The sequence below is a fragment of the Diceros bicornis genome, chromosome 39 (genome assembly GCF_020826845.1).
Source record: "Diceros bicornis minor isolate mBicDic1 chromosome 39, mDicBic1.mat.cur, whole genome shotgun sequence".
Taxonomy (NCBI): Eukaryota; Metazoa; Chordata; class Mammalia; order Perissodactyla; family Rhinocerotidae; genus Diceros; species Diceros bicornis.
The window spans coordinates 4168838-4184276 of NC_080778.1; the positions used below are offsets into that span (position 1 = coordinate 4168838).

Below are 15439 nucleotides of genomic sequence, written 5' to 3' on the forward strand. Positions count from 1 at the left end.
GAGACACTCCCTCACCTCTTCTCTCTGATTTCCTTACAAAAATAAAACAAAATAACAACTACAAAGGCTTTCCTGCCAGGCTGCTTTGCAAGGTAAAGCCTCTCACCCAGGAATTCCAAAGCAAATCATTCATCTACTCGGTTATATCTGCGTCTACCCTTGGGGTGTTTCTACACAGTATGAAGCATTCCTTAATTAGAGAAGAATTCTTTCCCTCCAATCTCTGGCAATGTGGGGTTTCTATTTCTTCCTCTCCAGCTATTGCCCTGAAGGTGATGAGTGACACTAAACTATGACCTTGACATCCACGAGGATCCACCTGGACAACCTGAAAATGTCCTGGTGGGCGCCAGTGTTCATTGCACACGCGGTGAGTCATGCAGTCCAGAGATGAAATTCTGAGGCCAGTGTAACGTCTTTGAAGAAAAGCCAATTTGGGAATATTTATGGTTAATATAGAGCCGTGGACCTCATTCAACACTCCAAGTACAGTGAGGACGCCCAGTGCCACCATTTTGAAGGTCCTTTCCACCCGCCCCCGCTGATGCTCTCTCCTGTGCCCACCTTGCTCTCCCGCCCAGCACCCCCGTAGCTCTGCTCCACGGCACGGTTTTAAAGAAGGCATCCTGATTTCTGCTGTCCCAGCGACCTTTCCTGAGACTTTACCTTCCATTCTTGACCCCAATAAATTCCGAGCGAGCTCATCTTGAACAATTCTTGTCACACAAGGAGATGATCTAGTAGGCAAATTCGAATGTATATGTTCATTCATTCAACAAGTATTTATGAAGCACTGGCTAAGTGCCAAACATTGTTCTAGGCATGCTTGATGCAGCAGTGAACAAAACAGCAAAGTTTTGCCCTCAAGAAATTTCTCTTCTAAACGAGTAACGTACTAAGTCATCGAGGGGAGAGCAGTGTGAGGGTAAGACAGGATGCGGTGTCAAGACCGATGCTCCTGTAGAGGGAGAAGTTGCTCTTCTGCGTTGAGTGGAAGTGTCAGCTTCTCTAATAAGGTGATGAGGGGAGAATCAGGAGGTGCCCAGCAGAACAGAGCCCTGTCACATAAAGGGGAGCCGCTAACAGTCTGAGGCAGCGCAGTGCGTGTGGGGATGGTCAGATGTGAGGCCAGAGAGGAGCCAGACCAGATCATGTAGGGCCTACAGTCCAAGGTAAGACTGGATTTTATTCTGAGCAACATGGGAACCTGTGTCAGTTTCCTGTGGTGCTGTAACAAAGAACCACTATTTGGGGTGGCTAAAACAGCAGGAATTTATCCTCTCACAGTTCTGGAGGCCAGAAGTCCAAAATCGAGGTATCGGCAGGGCAGGCTCCCTGTGAAGGCCCTAGGGCAGCATCCTTCCTGCCTTTTCCAGTTTCTGGTGTCTCTGACAGTCCTGGACATTCCTTAGCTTCTAGCTGCATCACTCCAGTCTCTGCCTCTGACATCACGTGGCCATCTTCCCTCTGTGTGTCTGTGTCAGCACGTGATGTTCTCTCTGTGTCTGCCTGTCTCTGTGTCTCTTCTCTTCTTATTATTAGGACACCACTCATCTTGTATTACAGGCCCACCCTATCTAGTATGACCTCATCTGAACTAATTAGACCTGCAACCACCCTATTTCTAAAGAAGGTCACATTCTTAGGTTCTGGGAAGGACATGAATTTTGGAGGGAGTCACTATTCAACCCAGTACAGAACCCACAGAGGAGTGACATGCAATGACTTGATTTTCAAAGGCTCACTCTGTCTGCTGGGTGGAGAAGACACAGTCAGGACAAGGGTGAAACAAGAAAGTTCAATTAGGAAGCTATTGAATCTTCCCAGCAAGAAGCAACAGTGGCTGGCACTAAGGTGGTCGTGATGGCAGTGGAGGGGTAAGAAGTGGTCAGACTCAGGATATACTTTAAAGGCACAGTCTACAGGATATGCTGAAGTGGAGAAAGAGAGCCAAGGAAAATTCCAGAAGTTTGGCTCAACAAAGAACTGGAAAAATGAAGTGGCCATTGACTTAGATGGGGAAAGCCTGGCAGAGAAGCAGTTTGGTGGGGTAAAAAATCAAGAGTTGGGTGTTGAGTATGTTAGTTTTGATGTGTTATTAGACATCCAAGTGGTTTCGTTGAGTGGCAGTTGGATACATGAGGCTGGAATTCGTGGGGGATATCACATGGAGAAAGATGAAGTTGGAAGTCATCACCATATGGAGGATATTTAAAGTCATGGCACAGGAAGGGAGACCAATGCTGAGTGGATGGCATGGAGGAAAACAAAGAGCTGGAGTCTCAGTCCTTGCATCTTCCAGGCTTCTGAGGTCAGGGTGAGGAGCAGGAGCCAGGAAAAAGTGACCAGTGGGGTAAAAGAGAACCCCTGAGAGAGTGACACCACAGAGCCCAATCGAAGTGTTCCGAAAGACGGAGCTGGTGATGGCGACGATTGATGGTGTGTTGCTCAGATGTGGATGGAGGATGGATCGTTGATTTGGCAATGATGAGGTCACTGGGGTCCATGGCCAGAGCAGCTCAGTGGAATTTTGGAGGATGAAGACCTGAACTGAGTGGCTCAAAGAGAGTAGAGAAGTGTAGACGGTGAAGATCTCCACCACTTACCGAGGGTTTCTCCAGAAAAGAGGCAATAGCTAGAGCGTGACATGGGGTCAAGGGTTGTTACACAGTTGAAATAACGGGAGTTGGGAAGGACAGGGCATTAAGATAATTCTAGATCATATTCCTCATGTAACATTGATGAGAAAAGCAAGGATAATCAGTAAAGTTGGTGACATGCTAGGTCACACGGCTGGTTAGTTGAAGAAATGGAACTGGATCTCGGATTCCTAACTCCTGGTCGAGGGTATTTTTCTGCTAAAAGGCTAGTTAATGATAATAACTCCAAATGCTGTTCTTCAACTGAGATATACACACTGAATGTTTTGGAATTTTTTATTGATTTCAACGTAAAGACAGGAAATGTACAATTATATGTGCACAGTTTGATAAATTGGCACAAACACACTCATGTAACCAGCACTTAGATCAAGAAGCAGACCACCACCAGCATAGACCTCTAGATTCATTTCTTTCACTCAATTATGTGTATTTATCTCTTGATTAAGTTTTTATTATAAAAACATCATGTTCTTGTAAGTCCTTCAACCAATACTGAAGCGATGATGGTAGTAAATAAAAGTCCATTCTCAGTAAATATTTACCGTCCTTCCAACAAACCAGATGCTGTGCTAGCTGTGGGTTTTCAGTGACTGTTTACTGGCAAAATGTCAAGGGCTTGGTCACTCATTGGGAGGATCTTTGGGGGGCAGAAAAGATTTCCAAGTTCCCTTAGATCAAGCTACTTTTCATTCTCTCTCCTTGGGCTTGGTAGATGCTAGAGGAAATTCTTTTTCCATCACCCACCTGGGGTGTGGGTCTTTGTGCTTGCCTGCGGGGTAGGACTGAGGAATAATAAAATAGTGAAAGTTTTACGTATGAGTTCAGAGTTTCCTTGGACTTCACCAAAATTCTAGATATAACATCATAATGAATACAGCCCCTCCCTTCTTGATCCTATCAGAGGAGGACATGTAAAATAAGTGTGTCCTGGTGCAAAGAGCAGGCTTGAGGATGAGGTTGAAGATGAGGTTAGACTGATGCCGTAGGCATGGACATTTGCTAGGTCCACATCCCTGAAGGAGAGAACCCCAAAGGGCATTTACTTCAGCGTGAAGCAGAGATGGAAGGTGGTCCTGGATCAACGCTGCTGCTGAGAGTGAACGTGCCTCTGGGTCAGTTCTCTGATCACAACGGCCAGAATCCGTGTGGTCGGTTACTAGCAGGCACTGAGCCGCCTGAAGGCTTTCCCTGTCTGAGGAGGACCTGGGATCCCATGGAGGATGCAAGCCAAAGAGAGAACTGAGCCCTGTGAGAAATTCAGAGAAATCATCAAAAGGAGGCCGAACATGGAAAAGAAACAGCTTGGAGAAATGTGTTTGCTCATAGTGCTTTTGGGGAAAAAACAACACATTTCCATTAGATAAGTGCACACTGCATTTTCTTTGTTGTTTAAATGCCCTCAGCAATCTCCTCCAATCTTAATCGCTTGCCTCCTTTCTCAGCCCAGATGCTCCAGGTAGAGACTGATCGCCAAGTCTTAGAAGTTCATGTGAACATCTCAAATTGAAGGGGAAAATTAAAAATTGATGAACAAATTCAAGATTTATAAATTGCACTCAGCTAGATCATTCCAGGCCAGAAATCCTTACCTGTGTCTGGATGGCCTCCCCTGGCTGTGCACATCAGTCAAAACCGTTGCCAAACCCATCCTTCATCTGATGCTCGTGAAGACAGTCGGGGAAGAACTTAATTATGCCTCGTTTTTACAAAATTTACCAGCACATAGGGCTGGAGGGTAGCATAAATAATTAACAACAAGTGAACACTTCTAACCGAAAAAGAAAAATGCCTTCTAGGCCACATATGATGAATTGCTTTAATTCTTGGTTTGCTAATTAGAAAATCTGCAATGTTTCCCTTTTGCTTGACGTAACTTAGACAATATCTTCGGTGTTGTGTTGTGCAGTTTTTATATAGTTACATGAAACAGTTTATTGGTCCTGAAAGGGTCCAACAGTGCCTGTAATTAAATAGACGGCAGCAAAATATTAAACATTAATCCACAGAGGTACCAACATCCCAGAGCCTAAATGAGCTGAGTACAAAAATCTACGTGAAGTGAAGCTCCCAGCTTTGAAATGTCAGACGGTCTTCTTCGGTTACCGTCATAAAGTCCACAAGCATCTCATGCACGGGCTGGAAGACGGAACAAGAATGTGTGAGCAGCCCACAGCCTTTGCTAGAAAGATGGATCGGACCAGGGTCGCTGGTTTAAACTTGGCTAAAACAAATAATAAAGATTCATTTTGGAAACTCGACTGTTTTTATGTAGAAATAATATATTTTGAGGTACCACTAGGGCAAAGCACAAGGGGATCCTGGGAAGCCCTCCAGAGGAGCCCATGGCCCCTTCTCATCTGTAGTCAGCCGCCCTGAGTCCTCAGGTCTGTAGGTGACGGGCCACTGAGCCCTTGGCTGTGTGTGGTTCCCATGAATAGAAGAAAATCCTCTGAGTGTAGACGAAGAAAGACGCAAATGAACCCTTGGCTCTACATCCTGCATGGGGTCCTGAGCCCTTGGCCCTGCCCCTGAGGCGATGACCGGCCCTCCTCTTTGCGAGGAGAGCGGGTTTGCATTGCTAAGCGGCCAGCACGTCAGCTTCCAGTCCTGCCCATTTCAACTGGGCTAAGCAGCTGCTGAAGAAAGACCACAAAAGCCACCCTCGGAATCAGGGCCTGACGAGAAGGCCTTCCTGCCTTCCTTGACACCGAGCCTGGCTCAGGGTGGCCCCAGTGCGTGCCGCCACCCCAGGACCCACCCCTTCTCGAGAGCACAGGGGTCCAGGGCCACGAGGAACGGTGAGTGTGTGTTCTGACTGCTGGGGTCACTGTACAGTCTAGGCTTCATGTGGACTGGAAGGGAAAGCATTCCCTCCCGACCTGGGTTGTATCCCTTCCGCATACTTTCAATCCAGAAAATACGTAGAGCGCCTACTGTGTGCTAGGTTGTAGCTATGTGAGGGCAAATGGGATGAACACAATTTCTGTGACAAAAGTTATCAAAGAGAAAGAGTTTAACTTAAATGCGCCCCATAGTGAGTGGGGAAATTCAACCGAATTCAACCAAAACATATTGAACTGCCAATGTTTTCCAAGAACTGAGAGATGCTAGGGCTATAAGACTGAGCAAGATAGTCTACTGGAAGGCAAATGGCTGTAATGTAGGAGAGAACAGTTTTTCCATGAAGTAAGTGTGAAGCAGTGTGGGCCCCAGAGGAGGGGAGGGGAGTCCCCGCGGTGGGGAGGAAGGAAGGGCATCAAGTGGGCCTTGAAAGCCAGGATGGCTCCGACATGCAGAGAAGGAGGAGCTCTGGGCTGGGAAGGCAGCCAACCATTGAGGCCGGGGCCGCAGCTAGCGCCTTGTGTCTGGACTCGGGGCTCATGACCCTCCCGTGAGGGCCTGGGAAGTGGGGCTGGATGGGGCATTAGGCTGAGACGTGGAGCTGAGGACTCACGGTAAAGGCCGTGAATGCCACGCTAAGACGTGTGGCCTTCAGACGTAGGCAGTCGGATGTTGCTGAAGGCTCCCCAGTAGGCAGAAAACCCTGCCTTCCTATATTAGTTTATAAAGGGGCAAATTCAGCTCTGTAAGTCCTGGGACTACAGACAGAATTTTCTTCTCAAGTCAGTTCCATTCCACCAGTGTGTACTGAAGGTGAACACATGCTCTCGAGTCTGGGGACAAGGAGATATTGGAAGTGACATTTGCCCTCGAGAAATGGGAGGTTTTAATGATAAAAAAGAACTTTCCTTATAATTGACACACCAAAAAATAGCACATTGGCTCTGATTTCGAATAATAAAAAATTGTTCTGGGTTTAAGGCACTACCAACTTTTTTTCAGAAGAACATGTGTGTAGTATGGAGGAACACATTTTAGGTTGGCTAACTGAAAAAATGGGGCAAATAATATATACGCATATTTTTTTAATGTGAGAAGCGTTCTATGTTCCGTATAAACTATAACCCACAACTATAAACTATATTGGGAAAGGAGGATGAACAAGACCGTGATCATTTCTAAGCCAAATGACTGAGGATGACTCTTCTCTGTAAACTGGCTTCACCTGCCTAGAAAAATTATACAAGAGGCTACAGCTACTGTTTGTTCCTCTTTAGTAAAAATGGAATGTTTTCTATGTCTAAACGACTAACTTCTAAATTTGAAAATTGCTATGCTAAGCAGTGTGAAATATCAGTTGTGTGTATGAGTTTTCTGTTCACAACAAGAGGGCATGTGGTTTTTTATGTATTTGCAGCATGACTCAAGGCAAGGCTATTAACAGCAAAAAAGTTAAGGAAACCACATTTCAGAAGAGACACATGAAAATATAGGCTATGTATAGTAAATGCCCAGTAATTCCAAATAAAGGCAGGGGAAATATTTTTGGACTTAATTTTTGAAATCCTAAAAATCAAGGCCTTTTTATAGAAATATGTGCGGTTTTACTTCTTTCATCTTTGCACATGTGAGATGTAAACAGAAACACTGGTCATGTCCTGTGACTGATGTTGCTTAGAGAAGTTGCTTCTCCACATTGGTGGAACCTGCATTTACTCTTGCAGGTCTGATTTCAGGGTCCCCCAAGAAGGGTCCCTCTCCCTGACCCCAGAATCTCTCCTCCCTCAGTTCAGTGATGTTTGACATCATGGCATTTAATTACATGGCTTAATACTCTAGCTGGACCCCAGTTCACATGGAGAGTTGCCTGGGGTGTCTGTCCTTTAAGCAGTGAAAGTACTAAAAAGATGAAGTGTGAATAAAAATAACAGAGTCTTGATTCTTTTTTGAGAGACTTTTTGGGAGGAGGAAAGTGTGAGAACAAGCAGTCTGACAGGCTACGGACGCTGGCAGCCAGCTCCTCCTACGCAACTCCTGTTCAGGACTCAGTCTTCCAGGAGGAGCAATGAGCCCACAAGGGCATTCTCGGGACTCAGGATTCCTGCGATGATGGAACAAGTTGTGCCTAGCCGGCTTCCCTCCCATGGGGCCCTGTGTGCCCAGGAATATCATCAAGGTATGGGAAAGAGAGGCCCTTCCACCTTCATAAGCCAGGAGAGCGTGTGGCCAGGGCTCACACAGACTCCAAGAGATTGTAAAACCCCATAATTATGATAACGACGTAATCATATGTTTGAATGTGGCTTCTGAAGAGTCACGTTGCTACTGCTCTTTAGACGCTATTTACGCTTTGATGAAATCAGCTGTGTTACAGCCAATGGAAGACAGGGAACTTGCCTTACTCTGACATGTTTGTCTTTGACAGCACATTACAAGGTTAGCTGTGCCTTTACTTAGTCTAGCTTGGTTGAATGGTGTTCTGTAGCAATGCATGCCATATTCTTCTTCCAGAAGAGGGCTTTGATCTTAGGAATGCTTCGGGGGAGTGATGTTCACAGTATCAGAGCCAGATGTACACAGATAGGACGTTGGCTTCATGGCCTACTGCTACGGGCGATGACGGGGCAACCACTCCATTGGCCTCCAGGCCCAGAGCTCACTCAGCTGTGCTTCGCGCTGCTTTCCTACACCAGAGTTAAGGAGGTCCCCTGGCGGGACCCTGCCTCTAGTAATGGAGACAGAGCGCTTGGCCCTCATCCTCTGGGCCAGGCATCCCCTCTCCCTTGGGTGGTGGTTTGAGGAATAGTTCGTGTGTTCTATGTTTTGTGTGGATAGTGACCTTAATAGTTCTGATAAAAAAAAAAATAGTGACCTTAATGGTTCCAATAAAACTGATAGTTTCATGTGGAGCCTGACCTTAATCTCTTGGAATGCCCGGACAGGGACTCTCTCTATCAGGCCTCACGAACAAATGAGCTCTTTCCTGTGTCAGTAGGTCTGTGGCCACACACCTGTCAGAGACGTGCCCACTTCACAGAGCTCCTCCCACAGGCCACACCTGAAAACCTTAGCTTCCCACCTGAGAGCATTTGGAAATGCAAGTGGGAGATCATGACACTCTCAGTATGACTGTATGTCTATAATAATCTTTATTATTTTACTAATAATATGTGAACTTGGGCAGTTTACATATTATTAGTCAAGTTCCACCTTCTCCCTCACCTCCTCCCTCAGCCACTGGCAGCAAGAGGCCAATCTTTGGAACCTATAACACAGAGAGGGAAAACACACCTGCATTTCATGGGTGCTCCTCCTAGAGTCCATTGACTACGTGGCCACACCTGGAACTGGAAGCCACCCATGGCTGGGTCCTGCTGTGGCCGCGAGTGGTGTTGCCTTGTCACCTTCCTCCCTCCTAGAGAGAAGGACATCCCCCTCAGTTCAGACCCATAAGAAAAACAGTTATTATGAAAATCTCTATGGATAGCTGCACTTTTACCATGAGGAAAACCGTCTCCTAGGAGAAGAGATAGTGGTGTAACTCATTGGCTCAAGAGCAGCATATCCCAGTTCTGTTCTTCTCTGTGGTTCTCTGGCCACTGGCCAGCTCTTCTCCACAGAGCCTGGAGAAGGCTGGGCTCCTGGTCACCAAGTGCTGATTCACATGAAACAAGGCTCTGCCAGAGCACCCCGCTGTCTTCTTTTTGAGCCTCTGATATGTTTATTCCCAAGGCTGGGGAGAAGGTGGAGATTGCCCGAAGTTGGACGACATTCACTTTCTTTTGTCTGATATTTCTTACAAAGGTTTTATGGAATGGTACCTGATGTAATGCAAATTTTGAGAGGGTATTGTGATCAAATAAGTTTGGGAAACATGACATATTTCTTGGAGATAGAAAGAAAGGAAACATTTTTGACTTTGTTTAATCCAGTGTCCATAATTGTTTGACTCGGGCCTTCCCCCCGCCCCTGCCACACACATACACAAATGCGCACACACACACACACACACACACACACACACACATGCTGCTTGAAATACCTGTTAATACCATGAAACACAGTTTGAAAACATCGCTGTTAACTACAAAGACTGAGTTTTTTAATAGTCACTCCAGCTTTGTGCAGTGGCAGTGTCATAAATGATGAGGATTATCTGAGGTGTACTATTGCCAATTAATAGTCACCCCAGATTTATAAATTCTGTGTGTTCCTGGTCAATACAGTAACAACACTGAAAAGGCACACTCTCGTGTTGTTGATGCTGCTTCTGTTCACAGCTGTTTTGGAGCCCTCCTTTGGAACCACCATCCTAGCCTGTTAACACCCCCAGTACCAGAGGCAAGCCATACTCTACAGTTGGCTTCAGATTTGGAACAAGGTCACTTGGTAAAAAGTTGTCTGCATCCCTTCCTGATGACTCCTCCCAACTTCAGATCTGGAGAGAAAGGTGGATGAGCAAACTAGATCTGCCTCCTTATTTCTTTCTCTCTCTCTTCTCAAAACTGGCTTCACTGAAAATACAGTATATGTCAAAATTTACTCCATTTGCATCAATCAGACTCTCTCAAACACCACAGAATTTCCACCAAATCAGTTATTTATGTCACCTTGTATGATAAATTATGCATGAACAATACTAACATTGTCAAAGAAACAAGTCAAAGTTGCTTGAACTTGGAATTTCTTTTTTTTTCTGGTGAGGAAGATTAGCCCTGAGCTAACATCTGTTGCCAATGCTCCTCTTCTTGCTTGAGGAGGATCAGCCCTGGGCTAACATCCATGCCCGTCTTTCTCTACTTTATATGTGGGACAGCTGCCGTAGCATGGCTTGACAAGCAGTATGTGGGTCCACACCCGAGATCCGAACCTGCAAACCCCGGGCCACCAAAGCAGAGAGTACGAACCCAACTATGCCACCAGGCTGTCCCCTGAACTTGGAATTTTTGATAAGCACATTGTTTTAGAACTTTGGAATATCGACATTTCCCCCAAGAGGTTTTGACTTTTTTTACTTTTTTCCTAGGTCGTAATGAAACATCATGCTTCATCATCAGCTTTTATTTTTCTCAAAAACTACCTTGTTTTCTTTCTTTGAAAGTTCAGAAATATATTGAATCTGTATTTTCTGTTTATCTTTCAAATAGTGAGGAGCAATCTTCACATAATCATTGTTTTTGCAGAACGAATTCGTAAAAACTCAAATGTTTCTATCCACTATTTTTCTCACAAATAGCCACTTATTTGAATGAACCAAGCCTCTGACCATGAGACACCTCCAAGGGCCCTGGGGATGTGAGGTTCGTACTTGGAGACCTTCATAACGGTCTGGCCTATGCTCCTTGAACTTCTCAGGCCAAGAAGACTCTTGCTAATTATAGAACACCATCACTTCAAGCTTCTTTCACGTGCTAGAATTCATTTAACTGTAGAAAATTTGACATTTTTTTGTTTTAAGTAATGCTCACTTTTTAGGCCAACAGGATTCACTCTAGCTATGGGCCTACAACAGAGCAGCCCTCAAGAGTGTTGGTGGTGGAAGTACAAACATTTTTAACATGTCACTAATAGAAGGAAATACGCAGGTAAGCTCTGAGGAGTGAGAGAAAAGTGCACAGGAAAGGGTGGCTCTTTGTTTGTAGAGGTGGCAGAGATGTGCATATTTGTGAAGAGAGGCAGGTGTCTAGTGAGACTTACAATGTGAGGGAAGGTGCAGACAACACAGCTGGCCTTATGGCATGGACTCTTTCGTGTGAAAGCTCCATTAGATTTTGATCTCTTGGCTCACCCTCTCACGCTTTTCTGATGATCAATTTTTAGAAAAGAAAATCTTATTCAATGGCAGAACGTGAACCCCCGGCAGCCATCTTGAAACCACGGGTGTTCTGTGTTGATGAAACCACACCGGAAGTGGTGCAGGTGTCCTGCTGGAGCCGGTGGGATAAATTTGATAAACAAGAGCAGAATGTTGAAGACTGGAACCTGAATTGGAGGACTTCCTCTTACCGGATGACTGAACACATCAACATTAAGCCGTGGCAACAACTAAACCACCACCTGGGCATGACCAAGCTTACCAGGAAGGGCTCTTTGGCCAAGCAGCTGCAGCACATGAAGAGGATGTATGGCACTCCTCTCTATGAATTCATCCCCCTGACATTCATCATGCCCAGTGACGACAGCAAGTTTGTGGCTGAATACTTTAAGGAGGAGCAGATGCTGGGCACCAAGCACAGCTATTGGATTTGCAAGCCTGCGGAACTATCTCTTGGGAGGGGAATAATAATTTTCAGTGACATTAAGGACTAAATCTTTGATGATACATCTATAGTACAGAAATATATCTGCAACCCTTTACTTGTGGGTAGATATAAATGTGACCTCCACATCTACATTTGTGCCACAAGCTTTAAGCCTTTGACTATTTATATTTATCAGGAAGGGTCAATGAGGTTTGCCACGGAGAAGTTTGACCTCAGTAATTTGCAAAAAGATTATGCCCATTTGACCAACAGCAGCATCAATAAATCCGGGGCGTCGTGTGAGAAGATCAAAGTAGCCATCGGTCGTGGTGGGAAGTGGACCCTCAGCAGGTTCTTCTCCCACCTTCATAGTTGGGGTGTGGATGATCTGCTTCTGTAGCAGGAAATCAACCACGTGGTGATTCTCAGGTGCTTGCCGTTGCTCCGTCAGTTCCCGTCGCTGCCAATTGCTTTGAGCTCTTTGGATCTGATATTTTGATTTATGACAACTTGAAACCATGGCTCTTAGAGGTCAACTACGGGCCAGCCCTGTCCTTAGATTGTTCGAGGGATGTATCGGTGAAGAGAAGACTTAATCCGTGACACTAGTGAACTGATTTACTTACAGGGTCTAAGAAACAAGAGAAGAGAAAGTAGTTATGCTGCAAATGGAAATTCCGGTGTCTCCCTTGCTCATGTCGATAAAGGAAGATTCAATAAAGCTTACAGCACTCTTTCCTATGAGTCTCTCTTACAGTTCACCAGCAGAACATTTAATAAGGATGAATCCGCCATGAAGAAACTTGTAAGAACATGCCCTGAAAATAAATGTACCTCCCAGCCTAGAGAAATGATGACCAGGAAGAAGGATTTACTTCACCCAACAAGAGAGCCACCCAAATCCAAACCAAAGTTAAAGGGCAGACAGACACCTTGCTAGGCGTTTATTCCCTATGTGTCGCTCATTCAGTCACGGGCCTGCAAGACCAGCGTCCCCCCGGGTGTCCCGTCAGACAACAGTGAAGTGCCAGATCCCCAGGCAGGTAATTTGTTCTCATTTTTCCTTTCAATGAAGCTACTTTTGGAGCTTCTAGGAATGGATTGCATGTCAAAAGAATAAGCCAAGAGCTCCAGAAACTAATGAATAAGCAACATTCCCAAGTGGCAGAAAAGAAAAAAACAAAACGGAGGCGACATGGTTGTTTGAAAACCAGGGATTCCTACAGCAGGGAGAGCGAGGGCTCAGTCCCTCACCTTGGTGTTCGGCACATGGGCTTCGTCACGGAGTACAGACGCGGGTGTATATACAAATATAACAACTCTGACAAGTGGGATATGTTCACGTGGTGATTAAATCACAGTCCGTCAGTGGTTTCTTTGCTCAGATCTCTTAGGAGAACACCACGTAGCCCCTTACTTGTACTTCAAAATGCTTTATTACAGTTATGCTGTGCACTTATTTAAACATGGAGAAAAGATTATTATGACATTTTTTAAGGACTCTTAGGTGAAAACAGCACAGGAAAGGCCAGGGGTTAACTTTCTGTTTTTCAATAGACCACTTTTTGTTGAAAATTATTTTTGTCAACTTAACGATCAGAGTTATCTAGAGTAGAGTGAGTTATTGAAAATCTCCCTTTAAAATATCTAAATGACTCTGCTATTTGTATATTCTGGGCCCCAAGTCAAACACTGTAGCAAACAGCTTCCCATGGGGGGCATCCATCAGCCATACTTGAAAAGTGCCTCCTCTCCATTGGCCTTGCCACTGATAGACTACCAGCCAGCATGTGACGTCAGAACACTCCAGACCCAGATATGTTACCGTCCCTGCCAGATAAGAAAGCATGGGAGTCCTAAGATATGAAAGCTCCAGTATTTACTTGAAAAAGTCATGCTAAGTGAAAGCAGCCACACACAGAAGGCCACACGCTGTATGATTCCATTTATGGGAAATGTCCAGAGTTGGCAAATCCACAGAGAGAAAAAGCAGATGGGTGGTTTCCAGGGGCTGGTGTGAGGTGGGGTTGGAGAATGACTGCTAGTGGGCACAGGGTTTCCTTTTGGGGTGACAAAAATGTTCTGGAACTAGATAGTGTGATGGCTGCCCAACATTTTGAATGTGCTAAATGTCACTAATGGTAAATTGTAGGTTATGCTAATTTCACTACAAAAAAAATAGTTAAGGGGCCGGCCCAATGGCGTAGCAGTTAAGTGCGCACGCTCCGCTGCGGAGGCCCGGTGTTCAGATCCCGGGCGGGCACCAACACACCAATTGTCAAGACATGCTGTGGCAGTGTCCCATATAAAGTAGAGGAAGATGGGCACAGGGCCAGTCTTCCTCACACACACACAAAAAAGTTAAATCAAAAAAAGAAAAGATAGGCAACACTGAACTACTGTGAATAGGGATGAACAGTGGGTAATACAACCATGAAAAGCAAAAGTCAAGGAAGTGATTACTGTGAACGTCAGGATGATGATTACTTACTGTGATTGGGGACAGGGAGGGACTTCTGAAATGGCTAACAAAAGTCTATGACTTGACCTATGGTTCAGAAAACAAAAGAAGAGAAAGAAAAAAGTTCCAGTGGATTTAGACGAGGCTGTAACTCACATTTTGTTCACTGCCTCTTTTCACGCATATGTGCATGTATTTGCTCCCAGCCTTGTTCCAGGAAGGACTGAAAGGAGTCAAGTAAGGATATAAGTGCATCGAGATTGCTTTGATCTTACACATCACTCAGCTTCCTGCTTTACGGTATTTGGCAGATAAAGAGGCCTTTTCCCCACGTGCCCAGGCGTTCTAATGAGACCAAATCATGCAACTGTCATCACTCAGAAACCAGAGATTCCGTGGCTGTCTCCCTCTATGTTTTTGTATACTCACTTCTCTGTCATGAGCCAGATTGTAATGACTCCCTAGATGTGAAGGTGCATCTTACAGCGTGAGTGAAGCTGTGTTATTAAGGAAAGATGATTTTTATTTGAGCATTTGAAGTTTTGGAGCCAGAGTAGCCTGGGGTCATCAGTCAGGGAAACATGCAGATGTGGGCAGTACATCTCTTATGGTAAAGAGTGGGCCTATTAAACTAAGATAAAAATGGGCTAATGTGAGAATTTCAAAAGCAACAGGAAACCTTATATGCATAGAATTTGCATTCAGGTGCACAGATGCCTAAGGATATGGAGGAAAAAACCTGACACAGTCTCACTGAGGTAGAACAGACGAAACTACAAAGTCCAGAGACTTACTACGGAGATATGTGTAGTTGTTTACAAATCCCTGGACTTCCGCTTCCGGCAGGATGGAATAGGCATACACGTCCCTATTCCTCCACTATGTACAGCTGAGAACCTGGGCGGCACGCACAAAACAAACGTAAGGAGGCACCAGAGATGGAAAGAAGGCAGCCCAGATAGCGACCCCAAGAAAAACAGAGTGGTCAGCCCCCAGGGTTTAGTTTTTTGAGGTTTTTTGCCTCGTAACCCAAACTGGGTGCTAAAGGGGCCGGCAGCCTGGAAACGCAAGCGGGCGCAGAAGGAAGAAGCCCAAGCCTGCTCTCAACCGAAGGCCCAGGAGAGGAGAGGCTCAAGGAAATTTTAACTACAGGAGCCCGGGAAATGGGCTGAGATCTTTGATTCTGAGAAAGCTTAAAGGGACTGGAAGTGTTCTGCAGCTGAAGGTTAAGG

At 45.3% G+C, this 15439-nt stretch overlaps 1 protein-coding gene across 1 annotated transcript; it reads left to right on the forward strand.

The window, feature by feature from the left end:
• The first annotated feature begins 11330 nt into the window (after nt 1-11330).
• Nucleotides 11331-13096, forward strand: TTLL2 (tubulin tyrosine ligase like 2). The gene is given in 4 exon segments (XM_058534284.1): nt 11331-12171; nt 12174-12337; nt 12339-12789; nt 12792-13096. Coding segments are annotated over 4 exon segments (1749 nt in total). The 5' UTR covers nt 11331-11342.
• Nucleotides 13097-15439: the final 2343 nt, after the last annotated feature.